The sequence below is a fragment of the Micropterus salmoides genome, unplaced genomic scaffold (assembly GCF_014851395.1).
Source record: "Micropterus salmoides isolate LMB-PRFRI ecotype aquatic unplaced genomic scaffold, ASM1485139v1 Ms_hic_scaffold_9, whole genome shotgun sequence".
NCBI lineage: Eukaryota > Metazoa > Chordata > Actinopteri > Centrarchiformes > Centrarchidae > Micropterus > Micropterus salmoides.
In genome coordinates, this window is record NW_024044681.1 from 15,931,645 (window position 1) to 15,948,862 (window position 17,218).

At 40.3% G+C, this 17,218-nt stretch overlaps 1 protein-coding gene across 12 annotated transcripts in view; it reads right to left on the reverse strand.

The window, feature by feature from the left end:
* Nucleotides 1-10,952: 10,952 nt before the first annotated feature.
* Nucleotides 10,953-17,218, reverse strand: part of rapgef6 (Rap guanine nucleotide exchange factor (GEF) 6) — a 159,728-nt gene continuing 153,462 nt past the window's right edge. For 10 of the 12 annotated variants that reach the window (XM_038707575.1, XM_038707574.1, XM_038707571.1 and 7 more), the window contains 3 exons: nucleotides 16,625-17,175; nucleotides 15,123-15,479; nucleotides 10,953-14,402 (listed from right to left, as the gene is read on the reverse strand). In XM_038707575.1, coding sequence (XP_038563503.1) covers nucleotides 14,380-14,402; nucleotides 15,123-15,479; nucleotides 16,625-17,175 — 931 coding nt within the window. In that variant the 3' untranslated portion in view covers nucleotides 10,953-14,379. The remainder of the gene's footprint in view (nucleotides 14,403-15,122; nucleotides 15,480-16,624; nucleotides 17,176-17,218) is intronic. The other 2 variants (XM_038707570.1, XM_038707568.1) reach the window with 1 other exon arrangement.

Genomic DNA, 17,218 nt, shown 5'->3' on the forward strand with positions numbered 1-17,218 from the left:
TATGAAGTGTGGCAACAATCTAATTTATAACATTCAGCTTTGCTCACTAACCATTTTGTTATCATCATAACAATACATTTACATGTGCGAACAAGCTTACGCCGACATATCGCTTTGGCTAAATGCAGGCAGTGTAAAGTTATCATGTAGGGAGCATGGATTAGTTCAACCTCAAGCTGATAAAAATATTACTGTAACGTTGCAGTGGGAGTTTGCCTGAGTTTCCAGCATATTGTGTGAAGCTGTCTCCCTGTGTGTTGGATTATGCTCGCTCATGAGCTCGAGCATGTGTATGAGCACACACCAGGTTCAATTTAAGAACTGTACCGCTAGAGGCTGCTGAAAACTACATAATGCCCCTTTATACAAAAAGCAGAACAGTGCGTTTTTTATTGTTGCTAGACAAGCACAGAATCATCTGTCCTTAGCCTAACTGTTATTTTGTTGATTTATACCTTGAAATTTAAACATATATATGAATTGGACAGATGGTTTTGCAGGCTTGGGTCTGGCCTGGGTGATGGTCAGTTAAAGGTTTATTTTTAGGATGAGTCGCAACCTGATTGCGTGTATCTTGTTATCAGTTTTTATGCTTGCTTTATTGTCTTTGCTCTTGTGAAAATACTTAATGTGGTTTTAAAAAGTTCTCTATAAATAATGATGTAGATGATGGTGATTATTATTATTAGTAGTAGTAGTAGTAGTTTTATTAATAGTAGTATTTTGACAATCTGCTGTCAGTCATCGGACCTAGCATCACAAAAATTACCACTAACAATAGGAAGTCTGTTGGTCCTGTGGTAGGTTGTAGGTGAGACCAACGTTGTAACAAGCTGTAACAAGCTAAATGTTACAGTGATAATGTTGATGAACGTGAGCTAACGTTAACTTAACACAAACAATAAACCAAATGCTACCAGTTAACTGTTAGTACAGTATAAATTACTCAACAACTCACCGGAATCTCAAATACCACACTAATTTGCCTCCAGGCCTGCTGTTTTATGTTCAAATCATGGTAACAAAAGCTGGTAACATCATAAAGCTCCAGGTATCCAGCAACAGCCACCACTAGTTTGTCCTCCACTATTGTCATCCAGTTGGGCAATTGGGAAAAAAATGTCAATGAAGTTGGGCGCTTCTCTGTTCTGAGCTGAAGTTTTTTCAAGGTGCTCAGCACAAGGCGCGCAGGGCACATTAGCAGCGTGCTAAGTGTTTACAAAACGTTGAAATCAAAATGCATCCACACCAGCGTCATTTAGTGTTTTTGTAAAGGTCTCTGCCCACATTCAAACAAAACCCAAAGAAAGTAAAACAACTAAATCTGGCAGAAAAGACAATCTTTTGTCTTTTCCAACTTTCTCCATCATTTTAAATGTCAGTTTCCAGATTTCTCCACTCTGGAGACTGAAAATCTTGGCCTATAGTGTGGACAGAGGGCCAAAATGGAGAGAAAAAGATCCATTTTCAAATTCAGCTGGCTGAAGGGGCTAGTATGCTTCAACAGAACTGCTTGTCAAACTGGTCAAGCTGAGTCCCACCATTTCTCAAACTTTCCTAAATCAACAATCTGACATTCACACCTACTTCACACAGTGAGTGGCCAGCTGTTTGGCGGTGGGAAAGGAGCCTGGGTTTAAACTCTCTCCTCTTCCTTTACACAGCCATTTAGTAACTTTTAATGTGTGCAACAACACCATGAATGCCTTCCAGGAGGGACAGTCTAAAAATGAGACTTGTGCGATTATCCCCACACTTATCTCTCTCTAAATGCTCTGTATTTGTTAAGTGCCTTTCTAGTCTTTTCAACCACTCAGAGCACTTTTACACTACTTCTGCATTCACCATTCACACACTAAGTGCTCATACAGAAACCAACATTCACACACTGGTGGAACAGTTCAGGGTTCAGTATCTTGCCCAAGGATACTTCAACATGCAGCCTGGAGGAGCCGGGGATTGAACCACCAGCCTTCCAATTAACAGGCAACCCGCTCTACCCCCTGAGCCACAGCCACCTCTATGACAGCTAGCTTTCCAATGACTTTGGAACTTGGTGACTTTCAGAACAACTATAAACACTTTTGCCTTTGTCTGATCATGTTGTGTGAACTAGTTCTGTTCTAGCATAACCTGGCATAGTCTTATCAACGCCTTTCCCGTCCCCTCTCCTGACTTCCGCCCCCCTTTTCTTTCTTCTTCTAGGTCTGCTTCAGGCAAAGCCGATGTCCTGCTGAAACTATGCTGCTTAACCCGCCCTCCCATCCCTCCAACCCTCCAACCCTCCATCCCCCTACAGCACACACACACACACACACACACACACACACACACACACACACACACACACACACACACACATAACTCTCCTCCCTCTTCCTTCAGCATTTCCCCTCTATCCTCTCTCTGTTTCCCTTGACCCTTTGCCTCTCTCCACTTTCGCTAAAAGGGCAAAAAGTTAAGTGTGTCCATCCACATGAGTTTACTTGTGTGTGTGTGTGTGTGTGTGTGTGTGTGTGTATCCAGTCGATCAGTCGATCATCCTATTCAAACTCTTGACCTTTTCCTCCTCAACTGTAGCAGCCTCTTGTTCTGCAGTAATGATGCGTGTGTGTTTGTGTGTGTGTGTGTAGACTGGAGGGTGACTGGAATGGACATTATTTTAAAAAAAACCTTGTACAGTAGATAGATAGATTTAGTTTTGTGTTTACTCTGACTGTAATTTAATCAGAAGGGTTGCTTCCTCTCGGGCATCTCACTCTGCTGGTTAACTTAATGATATACAGATGATGATGATGATAGTTGATTATGATGATGAGGCCCTTACGTGCAGCCGCAACTGCATCTTCTATAGCTAGGATGGTAGGTTACACTCCCAAATAATTTCTCTCTCTCTGTCTCTCTCTCTGCCCTGCGATGGACTGGCAACCTGTCCAGGGTGTACCCCGCCTTTCGCCCAATGTCAGCTGGGATTGGCTCCAGCCCCCCGCGACCCTGTACGCAGGATAAGCGTTTGACGATGGCTGGCTGGCTGTCTCTCTCTCTCTCCCACACACTCACAAACACACACATAATACACATGCTACAAAAAAAATCATACTTAAAAGGCATCGCTTTCATTGAAAGTGACACTAATCCATGCGTGCACCAAAACACAGACCAAGGAAAGTCACACATACACAGCTCACTCTGCACACCCACAAAGTAAATTAAATAATGCAGATCTATACACACACACGTGTGACAACGGCAACCACCTATTAAAAACAACAATTAAATCTCAGTATGGAGGAGTGGCAGCCATTCCCCCTTTAGGAACCAACATTTACTAGTTTAGGGATGAGAGGAGACTTTTGCTCACAAGGCAAAGACAATTGACACAGATATAATCATTACCTCCACAAAGCCAGGATTGCATTGTTCCAACACGGACAACGTGTTGCTAATTTGCACCTTAATAGGATGGCCAATCTCTAGGGGGGAAATATGCTCCCCAAATAGCCTTCTTTCACAAATCTTGCAAAGTGCCTGCGGGTGTAGAGATGCAAATGCTGAGGTTTTCCATGGGCAGTACTTCTCACAACACAGCACTGCCCCCCCATGGTTATCAGTGGAACAGCAGGAGAGCAAATTCTCAGGCTCATTGGAGTCCACTCTGATGTTTCCAATGCTGTCAATACAAAGCCTGTTATTTTTATATGTGTGTTTTACATATTAACAACAACATTATCTTCGGAAACATAAAGAATGATATGGGAAATCAATATTATTATGTAATATGACATGACATATGTCCAACAAACAGCCCAACATGGAGGGAACCTTTAGATTTGAAAGAAAGGTCAACATTTAAACCCATAGATTATTGGCAAGATGTTCAAAAGGAGATAAAGGTGATTTTTAAATTGATTTTGGGAATCAATCTGACTCTGAAACCAGCACTCTTTATCCATCCTAATCATATATCAGATGGTATGTTGAGTTACTTATCAATGGTTTAAACTATAGTTGACAGCAGAAATATGGTCAGACAGATGTCTGATAGTTGCACAGGCCAGAAGATGTACCTAAACATGCATCTTCTAAAACTGTATCTGTTCTCCATCAAGATCATCGTCTCCGTATTTGGGATTTGCTCCGTTATGAAAAAAATAGTATAGTATAGTTTAAATATGTGAGCAAGACACAAAGACAGTGTTAGGATAAGGAACAGATGCCCCCGCCGCTGGGAAATCTGCAGGGAGAGTCGACGGCGAACTAGCAAATGAAATTAAATGTTTTTCAAAATACTGGTGAGATTCAAAAGAGCCACAGTGATGCCTAAATGTCAAAAAGGGGGAAAGTGGATAAGAAAAAAAGCAGCTTGAAGGATTGCTTTGTGGCTTGTTGACATTGGGTTACATTCTGTGGGCTTGTCAGGTCATTTATCTGCACTGCACAGCTGCCATTGTTGAGGGCAGTGAGACGCAAGGACGCGGACCTCAACCTCTTTACAAGCTGCAGGAAGCCTTGAGAACTGGTGACAAATGGCCAGAGAGGTAGACTTTGGAGTCTATGAGCATTAATAAAATAAAAAAATAAACAGTAAATCAGCCTTCATTTATATGCACAACAACAAAAGTGGCACATTTGCACTTTCCCTCCCAGGACAGTAACACCTTTGATTTTCAGTTCAGACCAGAGCTGCTGCCCTGTCACTTCTACATCCTAACACAAAATCTCAAGGGACACTTCCAAGTAATTAATATTTTTAAGAGTTGTGACAATTGGCTGGGGGTATGCATGATAAACAAACACATTATACACCAAACAACAAAGAGTTTTATTTGAAAGTAACCCATAAAGCACCTAAAAAGCTTAATTAACTGAATCAATAATAAAATGTTTTGCTCCCATTTTTCTAGTTGTACAACCGTCATGATATCAAAACAATATGAAACATTCCTCACACACTGCTTTCACAACTGTAACTGTTAAATACCGGAATGGTTCAAAAATATTTATAAATATATAATTATTATAGTTTTGAGACTCTCACACGTACACTGCTAACAAGCTAACAGGAGAAGTGCCAATTTCTCAAAAACAAACATGAAGCTTCTGCTGTGAGACCTTGTTGACACTTTCAAGACAAGATCTAAAAAGTCATCAACAGTAGTACCTGCTAATTAACAAGAATTTAAAAAAATATATATATATATAACTGGAATAAAAACAGGTAAGTGGGCAGACCTCATGGTTCAGAAGCTAAGAATACAAACACCTAAACATGTGATAAAGAACCACAGGTTTTATATAAAAAAAAAACAACCTCAAGTGCATGTGGGGCATGTGACACAAGGCAGAGCAGGTGAAGAACAAGAAGATGAACTGTACTAATGACTCTGCTGGACATCACCTGTCCTCGGACTGCCTCGTTGATCACTGACTGGCCTTTGACCTGGACAAAAAGAGTCACTAAAACTTCATAGTCAAACTTCAAAGTCATGTTGTCCCCTGCCAAATGCAACTACTTCACAGAGTGCAATCCCCCAAACAGCTTTTAGAACAAGTGCCCCTCCAGTTTGCAAAGTATTGTAGATCCAATCAAACTGAACAAGACATTTCATGAGAAGTGTGAGGAAAAAACAACATTGTGGGTATTTGCATTTGTATAGTAAAAAATTTCACTACTGAGCCACTGAATACAGTTGTATAATGCTTTCTGAGGAAATTACTTAAGTGACATCACCTAGATATTTCAGCATGTGCTTGGAGACTAAAAATATTTTAAAGCAATAGTTTAACATATTGGGAAAGATGCTTATTGTTTTGTGGAGAGCTAGATGAGAAGATCAATACCTCTCTCATGTGCATAGAGTATGGAGCTAGAGCCAGGAGGTGATTAGCTTGGCTGACAGAAAAGACTGGAAGCAAGGGAAACATATGCCGTTCCTACCAACACTTCTAAAGTTCACAAACTAAAACATTATATCTGTTTGTTAATCTGCACACAAACAGCCTAGGAAAATCGCAGTGACGACCAGATTCCAGGAAGGAACTACACCCGGCGGCTGTTCACCAACAAATAGTTACAGCACATAACTCCAATACCTGGCCATGTAAAGACTTGTGAGACTTTTCCTGGTTAAAGGAAAGTCACAAATAGCGTTTTTAAAATTTCTGTTTGTTTACGGTACAACTAACGGGAAAGAACATGACAATTGTCTCTACTTACCTTTTTAGAACTACTTTTAATGTTTGATTTAATATCCTGTGCTACCTTTAGTGTGGATTTAGTAAACTGGGATCTTTTTTCAACTTGTCAAGTAAGCATCTTTGAGTATCTTAAAAAGTGTTATTATTAAGTTTAGAAGCGTTGTTAGGCGTAGCTGTTTCCCCAGTCTTTATGCTACGCTAAGCTAATTATGTCCTGACTCTAGCGCCATACTCGCAAACACAGAAATGAGAACTGAGATGTCATTCTTCTCATCTATCTTTAGTAAAGAAAGTCTGTAAACATGTTCCCCAACATGTCAAAGTATTCCCATTCAAAGTCTGCTTTGCAAACTTCAGCTTCAGCATTATGGGAAGTGTAGGATCCAGTGTTTTTTGGACGATAGAGACTAAAAGTCAGTGGCGTTCGTGGCAGGATTTGGCAGAGGTCAGTACTAAGGTGACAATAAAATCATGGAAGAGAGATTACATGGGCAGCTTCTTAAACACCTCCGCCACCAGGACACACCAGTTCTCCTACAAGTACGCCAACGTTATGGAAGTGCAATACAAAATTGGTAGAGTACACCTTTAACGTTACTCCAAGAAAACAAACTTCTCCTTCATGCATACAGTACAATAACAAGACATAAAGACTACAGACAAAGACATAAAAAGTTTGAAATGCAAGGACAAACAACTTAGTTCTGTTATCATACAGAAAACAAGACAACAAAGGTTGACGACACATGAAGGAAACCAACTTATTTTCCATTTATGTATGTGAGAGCAAACTCACACTCACACATATGTACGCTCAAGGGCAGCGCTGAGACTGTATGGGTGACAGAATATTTTCCAAGCTGTTTTGCTTCACAAATTTTCATTTAGACAGGAATATGCTAAAAGCCACCCCCTGCGTGTGTTACCCACAGGTGGTAGAGTTTCCGTTTTCCCACCTCCTGCTATCGGCTTCCGCTCCTGACAAAGTCACAACTTCAAAGTCAAAACAGAGGAGAGGTGTGACACATACACACAAACGTGCACGCAGGCCACACATATTACAAGACCCGTTTTCCCCCCACATTTCCTCCCCTGCTATCCACTGGGGCTCTTTTGCCCTTTGTGATGTATAATTGAAGCTGTGTGAAATTTCACCAACTCGTTCCCAGCCGATCCCACTCGGAGCTGAACTTTCACTTCTCTCATCATATTTTGGAATATTCTCTCTGAAGTGGAGAGACCAGCTCTTTGAACATGCTGGTTAACATACCCACCACAACCACCCTGACCCATCTCTATTACACATCCTTCTAACTTTATCACAGAAAAAAGAACACAGTGTCTTTAAGAAACAGTTCAGATAGTGCCAAAGTCAGATTCGGCAAAAGTTTACTAAACTTTATTTGAATTAGTCAGACTTTCTGGAACTTATGTCGTCCTGTGGGGCCAGGATATGGCTGGTGTTATTTCCTCTTTTTGATTTTATTTTAAAAATATCAAACAGACCCCAACAGTTTCATTGGAACTCCTTTTTTTTTTTTTTTTTTTTTACAGTCCCTATAGAAACAGTTTGACAGTGTTTCCTGTGGATTATCTAGAGTAACAGGGGCATGGTTTCTGAAGACAGTTATTGCTTTTGAATTTTCTAAGCATCATTTTTCAAAGTTCAAAGCTTTGAGTACATCAAAGCTTGCTCAAAGTAGCAGCAGACATCTTATTTTCTTCTTATTTGATATTTCAAAACCTGGGCAAAGAAAACCAAACCTACCTAGATGTCAGGGAATACCAGGAAAGGTACGAGGTAAGTGTGCCGTTACTCTAAATCCTTTATCCACTCTGCTGTCAGCCTTCTCAGTTTGTTAGTGAGTTTTAAAAATTGTTTTTATATTGTTTTCTATGGCCTCATTACTTTCTGTATCTTTTTAGATTGTTGATCTTCTAAGATTGTTGTTTTGTATTTATAGTTATTTATTACTGGTGTTTTTCAACTCACTTGCATTTTTCTGGACCTTTTATGTAAAAGCTGGCATAATTTCATCCACAGCACTTCCAATCTGTGTTGACTGAAAAGTTAGACACAAGTTCATTCTTGACCTTGGAAAGGCCTCTAAATCTCCAACTTCACTCTCACCCTTCCTCTATCTCTGTAACAATACAGCTTATCTGACCCTTTCATTTGTCACCTGCCCACCAGATACAGTGTTTCGGCCTTTCCCAGTCATCTGATGTTCCACACCCATTGGCACAACTACTCTTTATTACCTAATTAGCCACTTAGTATACTGCACAAACCAACCCCTTTCTCACAAGCACTTTGCCTGATTGCAGATGTTCCTTTTCAGTCACAACCTTCCAGCTGTTACTCTGCTTGTGTTCTGCCACCTGCAGTTTGACAAGTCTGTTTCCTGCCTTCCTGCCCTTGACCTCCAGATTTGTTAGCTTTTGCTTCAAACTCTGAACCGTTACCGTGTGATATGAAGGCTTTGGAAAAAAGCTAGTAAGTGGACTTTGGGTTGTAGTTGTTTGGCCTGACTAGCGTTTCCAATGTCAAGATAAGCTAACTCAAAGGGGAAGTACTCAAGTTGTTATGGATGGCTGAAGGTTCTGGAAAAAGTTAGTTAAGTGGATCTTAAACCTGCAGTGAGGGACTTATGTCTCACCTTCTTGCAGTGAGAGTAATTACACAAACACTGTTGATTCATAACATATGCCTACAGGTGAGCATGCCCCAGGATGGTGTTCAGAAATACAGTATCTCACAAAAAGTGAATACACCCATCACATTTTTGATTATATCTTTTCATCTGAAAGACAAGAAATGACGCTTTGCTACAATGTATAGTGAGTGTACAGCTTGTATCAAACGAAAACATCACACAGCCATTATTGCCTAAACCGCTGGCAACAAAATGAGTTATAATCAAATATTTACAAAAATGTGTGGGGTGTACTCACTTTTGTGACATCCTGTAGCTACAGAAATACTGAAAAATGTCCAGGACAATAATCCATATTTATGCAGTAATTGTATATATTAGTAATTAAAAGAGTAATTGTTATAGCTACATAGCCTACTTCAAATATTTTACAAATACCAACCTGTCCAAGAGCAGTAAAGCCACATTTTGTCTGCCCTCAGTCCTGAGGAAAAGCTACACCAAGGGGTATCCGTGTTTGTCCTAGACATCAATCACATTCTTGTTTGGACTGTGTTTCTTTTTTACATGGAGCATCAGAAAAATTTATTTTTTCCTGCCATACTCCCAGTTGCTGTAGCCTACTCCGTCGCTGCGGTTGCTCCAGAGCCATGTCGAAACAGAGTTGTGTCATCGCTGTTCAATTTCAATTAAAGTGGCTTTATTGGCCTGACTACATACTCTTTAACATTGTCAGAGCATATTCACACAAACTATACAATCATGATAAACATAAATAAACAAACAAACAATTCTCAATAATAAATATTCTCCAATGGATCTTTTTTTGTACAGCAATGGTGAATTATGGAGCTCTATTCAGCATTGTATTCTATTGAATGTAATGTACGTTCATATATATGTAAAGGTCCCACACTCCAGTTTTAAAATGCAATTGTTTTGTCACATGTCAGATGAATGCTTTGAGAGTTTTTGCAGTGCTTTAAAGGTTATGTGTGTCTACTTCTTACAAAGAATTTAGTCATTCTTGGTGTTTCAATCTGATGACAATGACAGCTCCAGTATGTAACCACTGACAAGACCATCATAAAAAAAATTCTTCAGCTGTGGTCACAGACAATTTCTGTGCCTAGTTAAGCCTGGACACGTGCATTTGCAGTAGAAATGCACCATTTACAACTGTATACACACACAGACTGGTGTATTCTTCCTCTCTTACACACACAGTCAAAATAACCAGCAGGACTTCCTGCCCCTCTGTGTGACAGTAAACCTTTAATGAGTAATAAAAGAAACCTGACCTTGAGCACAGTGTGATACTGTGATCAGATCGGATATAGAGCTGAATGGAGCAGAATGCGGAGAGAGCGCGAGGACGCAGTGAGGACAGATTAGGTGCTTTCTCTTTTTTTGTGTGAAGATTTGCTGGTCAAAAGTATCAGAAAGTGCATTCGACACCAAAAACGCTTGCTGTGTTCTTGACAAAATGGCAACAAAGAGGCCACAGGCCTCCTGATAGTTTCAGGTCAAAAGACAACAACACATCTAGCTTCAAACTGGGACACATTTGGCTGCAGATCTGTGAGGCTGTTCTGACATGATCACAATGACAAAGCTAACATGTTGATGTTTGGCAGGTATAATGTCTACCATGTTCACCACCTTTGGAGTGTTTGCATGCTAGCATTTACTAATTAGCATTAAATATGAAGTACGGCTGCAGCTGATGTCTATAGTTTAATAAATGTAACTGTATTTGGTTAAAAAGCAAAAGACTGGATAAATTCAAATTTAGACCTGATGATGGTGATAGATGAAAGGTTAAGAGATATTAGTTACAATTCATTATGAGGGGAACATGAATGTGTTGTACCAAATTTCATAGCAATCCATCACATTTAATTTCAAATCACAAATGTGAATCTCATGATGGCGCTAGAGAAAAAGTCAGGTGATCTCCAAAGTCAGGATGGATTCATCCTCTGGAAACCATCAATGTCTACAAAAAAAATGCAAGGCAATCACTCCAATAATTTGTTCAGCTATTTCAGTCTGGACCTATTGTTAAGTATCAACTACGAATAAAGACACAAATTGTTTTTTTTAACATTTTATTCATTTTCCAAATTCATATCAGTAGACTTGGAGAAATAAAAGGTATTTTTTCCTTTTTAAACATTCTCTTAAACAAAAATATAACAACTATTTACAGTCACTCGTAAAAAAATACATAAAAAGCATACGAGCAAAATCATTTTGTCTTTCTAAAAGACATAAGTTACAACAGCTATGAGAAGTGTGAGACGAAAGCAAACTTGAAGCCACAGACCAAGTTAATACCTCTTTGTACAGATTGTGCAGCACACTCACCACATATAAGCTTATTGTTGTGCATTTCTGCTGTAATGCCAAAAGATGTCTACATAAAAACACATTCACATCTCTCTTATTGCATTCCAGGTAACATAGCAGGACATGATGATTGATGATATTTTCATCAATCTGTGGGAGAGGTGAAGTTTATCCTCTCCAGTTTTCTGTTAAAAACACTGACATATTGTGTTCACAGTGCCAAGAGCTGCTCACTGCCAGATCCTCCATGAAAACACACCTAATTGTATGTAGAGCAGGAGAAGAGCGGGTAACAACTATATGAACTTTAGCCTTTAAAGAAAAAGAAGTAGCATTTTGGAGTGCTTATAGAGCATGTGTGAGGAATAAAACAAACTCCTCTTTAGCTAGGAAACAACATTGATGGAAAGACTAAAATCCCGAACAATAATTTTATAGAAAAACCAAAACTGTTGCTCGATGTTTAGCTGTCAAACAAACATTTGAAAGCAGGTAAAAATATATAGCTTTTCCTCTGATTTCTGTGCCGTTCATTACAAAACATCTGGGCCAACTCTTGGAAGGAGTATTTGCCAATATCTGTTTAATTATCCATGCTGAACATTAATACTGATTTATGGTTTAGAATCTGAGGAATACAGCTGTGCAAAAAAATAGTTGTCAAAAAAAGTGTCACTTTCTGACTCAGTTTGTTTAAAAGTTTCTTCTATGGAGATTGTTTTAAAATGGAAAAAGGGACTAGAATGAGGGTCACAGTGGATACAGTGAAATCCATCAGACGAGTACAGTGCGGAGAAAGTTTAAAGTCCAGCTGAGCTGACAGGGTTGAGAGAGAGGCAGAGGGGGGAAACTATACTACTACACATGGCGTCATGGCAGGGCTTGTTCTGTTTCAGTTCAAACACACACAATAGCATCTACAAACTCCTCTCAATCATCGAGACAGAGTTTGAATGATGTCCCCTTGTGTCATGAAACAAATGGCACAGGAGCAAATTAAAGCTGCAAACTAAGAGGGACTTTTACATAAAATAACTTCTTTTCTTTATGTGCTGTAAGCCCAGACTCAACAGTGAAGACACACAGTCGTATCCCAAAACACAGCAGCAATTAGAATTATATACAGAGCAGAAATGGCACCAACAAGTGTGAAGCGTGTGAGGGGAGAAAACAAGTCATGAACTACAACAAGACTCCTGCCCGAAGACAGAAACAGGGCAATCGAAACCTTGGATTATTTCTTATAACAAAATATTCAAAAATAGCCTTTATAGAGGACTCTCTTCTCTCATCTATACATGATCAGTTAACATTAATTTATGGCAAAGAAACGACAAAAATATATATGTATAAATTCATATATATGCCATGTATATATTAGCATTAATCATTTCAAGTCTTTGTGTGGCAAAACGATACAAAAGAAGCATCACAGAGCGCGAGACAGACCGCAAAAGAAGAAAAAGCCTAATTCCAGTTACACCCCTGCTGCATTGCAGATAAAACACAATTAAAAACTATTTTTCTGTTTCCAAAAACATTACTCAGAATGTACAAATTTACTTCAGTTTTCAATACAAATAAACAATTTTTAAGCAAAGCCTTTAAATATTCTACAAAATTTACTATGAACATGGAGAATGGAGATGGAAGCCAGGCGTTAAAATACATCATCTGTGGACTTGTTTTGTTGTTTGTCCTTTTAAATAAGAAGCAAAAACCCGATATGAGGTGTACACTGTGAGCACATGGTCAAATTTTATGCTGCGTCTCATATTCCTGCTGCATTATAAACAAATTTACAAGGTCAAATGAACCTGGAGCATTATACTTCAACATTTCAGCTTGTAATTCAATAGACGACTAGTCTAATAAACACTGTAAACAAAACATGTAAGCGTCGGTGTAAACACTGATTTATTGTGTGTGTGTGTGTGTGTGCGTATATGCATGCACGTTGTGCGACAGCACAGTGCTAATTTATTGTTTTATTGTAGCTGCTGCAATAGAATGATGACACGCGTTTTTACTCTACAGGAAGCAGCGATGCGTTTGTTCTTCAGCTCATTAAAAACGAGTTATAATACAGTTTTTACACAACATCCAGGAGGCAGCATGCCGCTAAAGTACCTCGCGTCAGACTGAACGAGCAATAAGAGAGGTGGCCGGGTGGCGGAGAGCACGACATGAAGACACAGAACTGCTGGAGAAGCTGTTCTTTTCCCTATAACAAAGTCCAATAAGTGGTACACACAAACAGATGTGCTCTCTCTTACTTTAGGAGTGTCATTTCTCTTTTAGAAAGAGGAGTGGAAAATATGCAGAGGGGCTCTGTATTATATATCAGTATTGGGATTAATAAAGTTTGTTTTGCTGTGCATTTGGTTCGTTGTGTGGGAACTGAAGTTAATTATGTAAATGTGCATCATCAGTGCCAGGGTTTGATGGAGGCCCATTAGACCTTTTTTTCCTTTTCTTTGTTGGAGAAATCTCAAAATCAGTTTTTTTTTTTCTTGAATCATATTCATCTACATTCATCTTATTTCGAGCTGAAAGCTGACGACAAACAAAAACAGCAGAACAAACAAAGAAAAAAAAAAATCCCCTACGAGCTAATGTTCGTCGTAATACTTGCACACTACTGACTGCACCTTTGTGTCCCTTTGTCTGCTCCTCCTCATTATTCTCATATAAAAGTTGAAAGGAAGAGGGAAAAAAAAAATTCACTGTACATGTTAAAAGTGTAAAAACCATGTGAAACAGCTTTAGACAAGAGAGCTTGAAACTCAAAATGGAGGTACATGGTGGTCTGTTTCCAAAGAGGCCAATTTCTTCTCACAAGACGTCGTTATTCTTTCTACTATTTGTCCTTTTTTAAAAAAAAAAAAAAACATCCGTCTACGGTGATGCGACACCATCACGCCGCCTCTTTCTGCTTTGTTCAAGAGTTTTTAAAAAGTATCTTTCTTTTCTTCTATGTTTTGTAAAATGGGTTTAAAAAGAGATGGCTGTAAGAGTTCTGGGAGATGGAGAGTGGTCACATGACCCACAGCTCTGATCACACAGGAGAATGTGCTCTGATACGTGGTGATGGCAGGCTGCTAGCTTAGTCCAAAGCCTGATCACCACGACTTGGCCCGTGTGAGAATATCTGTGTGCGACGTCCATGTCCTTACACCGCTGACACTTGTTCATCTGGAATAGAGAAGAGAGGACAAAGTTTGGCAGGGAGTCGACAGGTTCCTAAGCGCTAAATTTTAGACTTTTAAAGACTTCCAAATGCCAGAATTAAACTCAGTATCTGTTTCACCTCTCAGGCCAGACTGTGAAAGTATAATCGAAACCCGTATGGACGATATAGCCTAGAATTATTTATCTTCTTACACTTATGCACCAGACTCACTTTAAGAATGTCCCAAAAAACAAAATAAGTTACTTCAGGAACGCATTGCAGGTGGAACTCTTAAAATCCAAATTTCACTGTTATAATTTTTTTCTTAAGTCTCATTTACATAATTTACACACTTTATGTTTTATTTTGCAACATAAAGATGATCCTTGGTGATATTGTATGAAACTATCTGAGAGCACAGACATGAACTTGAATGTGTCGTTTTATATGAATTAATCCTTAATGGAGTGACAAGTTAAAGAGAGGGATTTTTTTTTTTTTAAATCATGGAGAAGTTCTTTTACTTTCTGTTTTTGTGCATTTTTGTAAGCTTGTGGTCATTTAATATCAGGGTCCAACAACCTGCAACTGTCATGTAAATGAACTAAGAGATATGTTTAGTAGAGGCGTGTATTGTGTAAGTAAGGGAACCAATAGTTTTTTTTCTATGACTACTCTTTGAAACATCGTCGAACTCTGAAAATGAGTGCTGCTCTATCATGTCATTGTCTTGGGGGACGTACCATCCTCACTATCAGCCAGATCCTGCGGTGGGAGACACATGCTGGGCGGTCTGGAGTGGCCCTGCATGGCGGCGGCATTCCGGGCCTCTTGATGGTGGAGGTGATGGTTAGCAGCCAGCCTCCGTGCCTCAGCCAGACCGCCGGCCACTCCAGGGCTCTGCAGGAGTTTGCTCCTCTGCAGGGCCACACTGTAGTCTGGAGGTCTGAGGTGTGGAGGCCTGGGGAGGAGACCTCCTGGCCCACCTACTACTCCGTCTGTGAGGCTGAGATCCCCCAGAGCCAGACCCTGGTAGCCTGGAGGGGTGGGAGGAGGAGCTCGGTAACGCTCATCCATGGCGGGGGAGGTGACACAGTACACTAGATGGAGGTGTAGATAAAAGAAAAAAATAGAAAGGAGGGATGGAGCAAAGAAGGAGGGGAGTGAGGGATGAGGAGTGAGGGGGGTGAAGAAGTTGTCGGAAAAGGAGGTGTGCCGGGAGTTGTGTGAGGCAGGGGTGGGGGGGAAACAAAAGAAAATGATGGAAAAATAAAATCAATGTGATGTTTCACAAACACAATACACAACTATACATGCGCCAAAATGTGTTGAAAATTATAAGAAAAATATACAACCAATGAGATGGATGGCTTCAGCTCATACAGACAGAACTAGAGCTGCAACTGATGATTACTTTCATAAATCAATTATATGTCATTTATTTACCGGATTAATTGATCAATCGTTTGGATCTTAAAACATTAAGAAATAGTGAAACCTGACATTATTCTACCAGAGCCCGAGGTGATGTTTTCAGATTATTTGTTTTGTCTGACCAACAGTCCAAAACATAAAGCTATTAAATTTATAAGAGACGTAAAGCAGAGCAAATCCTCACATTTGAGAAGCTGGAAGCCAAGAGTAGACGTAAATGTAAAATTTTTGTCTACTAGTAGATTCATTGACTAATTGTTTTGGCAGTGGACATAACACTTTCTTAACTCCTCCTCTACAACTTAAAAAAATTCTAAAATCAAAATCAAAGAGAGTTTTGTTATCCTCATAAAACTAAAGAGGTCCAAAAGCAAAAGACAAGCGTACAGCTGATCAGGATGCTCCGGAGAGCCAACAGTGACAACAATGAGATCTGTTTGGGATCTATGAAATGCCAAAGTGCAGCGTTTGCCTGCTGTTCACTAAATGGTAACAGCAAGTCAAGCAACAGAAAGCTGCAGTAATTCAACTAAATCAACAGCAGACTTAACTTAATTTACTGCATGCAAGTCTCATCTAAAGACAGCCATCTTGATATTCATTACGAAGAGAGCTTTAGCACAATCTGATGTGTTGATGTGTTGTGAAGCACAGAATAGCTTCACAAACAAATCCTTAAGTGGGGAAGACTATTTTCTAATGTAACTATCCACACAATCACACGCCCCCTAAACATACGCTCACACACGTAGCGACAGAGTTGACCGCTGTCACACTGTGTTTACAGGGAATCAAACTCCTGACCCCTCACCTATCAGGCCCTTCTCTGTGCTTGACGTCACCGTTTTGTAGACAGGGTCTGTGCTTTGCCCTCCTTCCTCGTTGGATGGTGAGGAGGGCTGCTCCGAGGTGTTTCGACGCTTTATCGTCCCGTAATTCCCCTCGTAGGTGTCCGACAGCGAGCTGGACGACGCCCAGCTCTGCCGGGACTGATTGGACAGATCCGAGCTGGAGTTTCTGGAGTGCTGCTTGGCGGCGTCCTCGTTCGCCCACGAGTGCCCGCCGGCTGTCTCGACCTCCGCTATCGGCCCGGCCAGCTGCGTGTGCTTGAAGCCACCAAGGTGCGTGTGTGGGAGGGAAAGCGGATGCCCGTGGATGCCGTGGTCCCAGGGCCGGCAGGAGGAGGCGGGGAGGCTCTGGAAGGAGTCGTGGGAGTTGGAGGAGCAGGACGTCCAGCTTCCACGGCCGCTGTCAACAACTGAGTCCAGAGAGGTGTGGTCCGGGGTCAGCTCCTCCGTTGAGGTGGAGGAGGTGAAGGTGGAGGCTCTTGCTACGTATCCTCGGGCCAACGACGTGGAACTACTGTAGACAAAAGAGTGTGAAATAATCAACAGGTGTTTGTGTT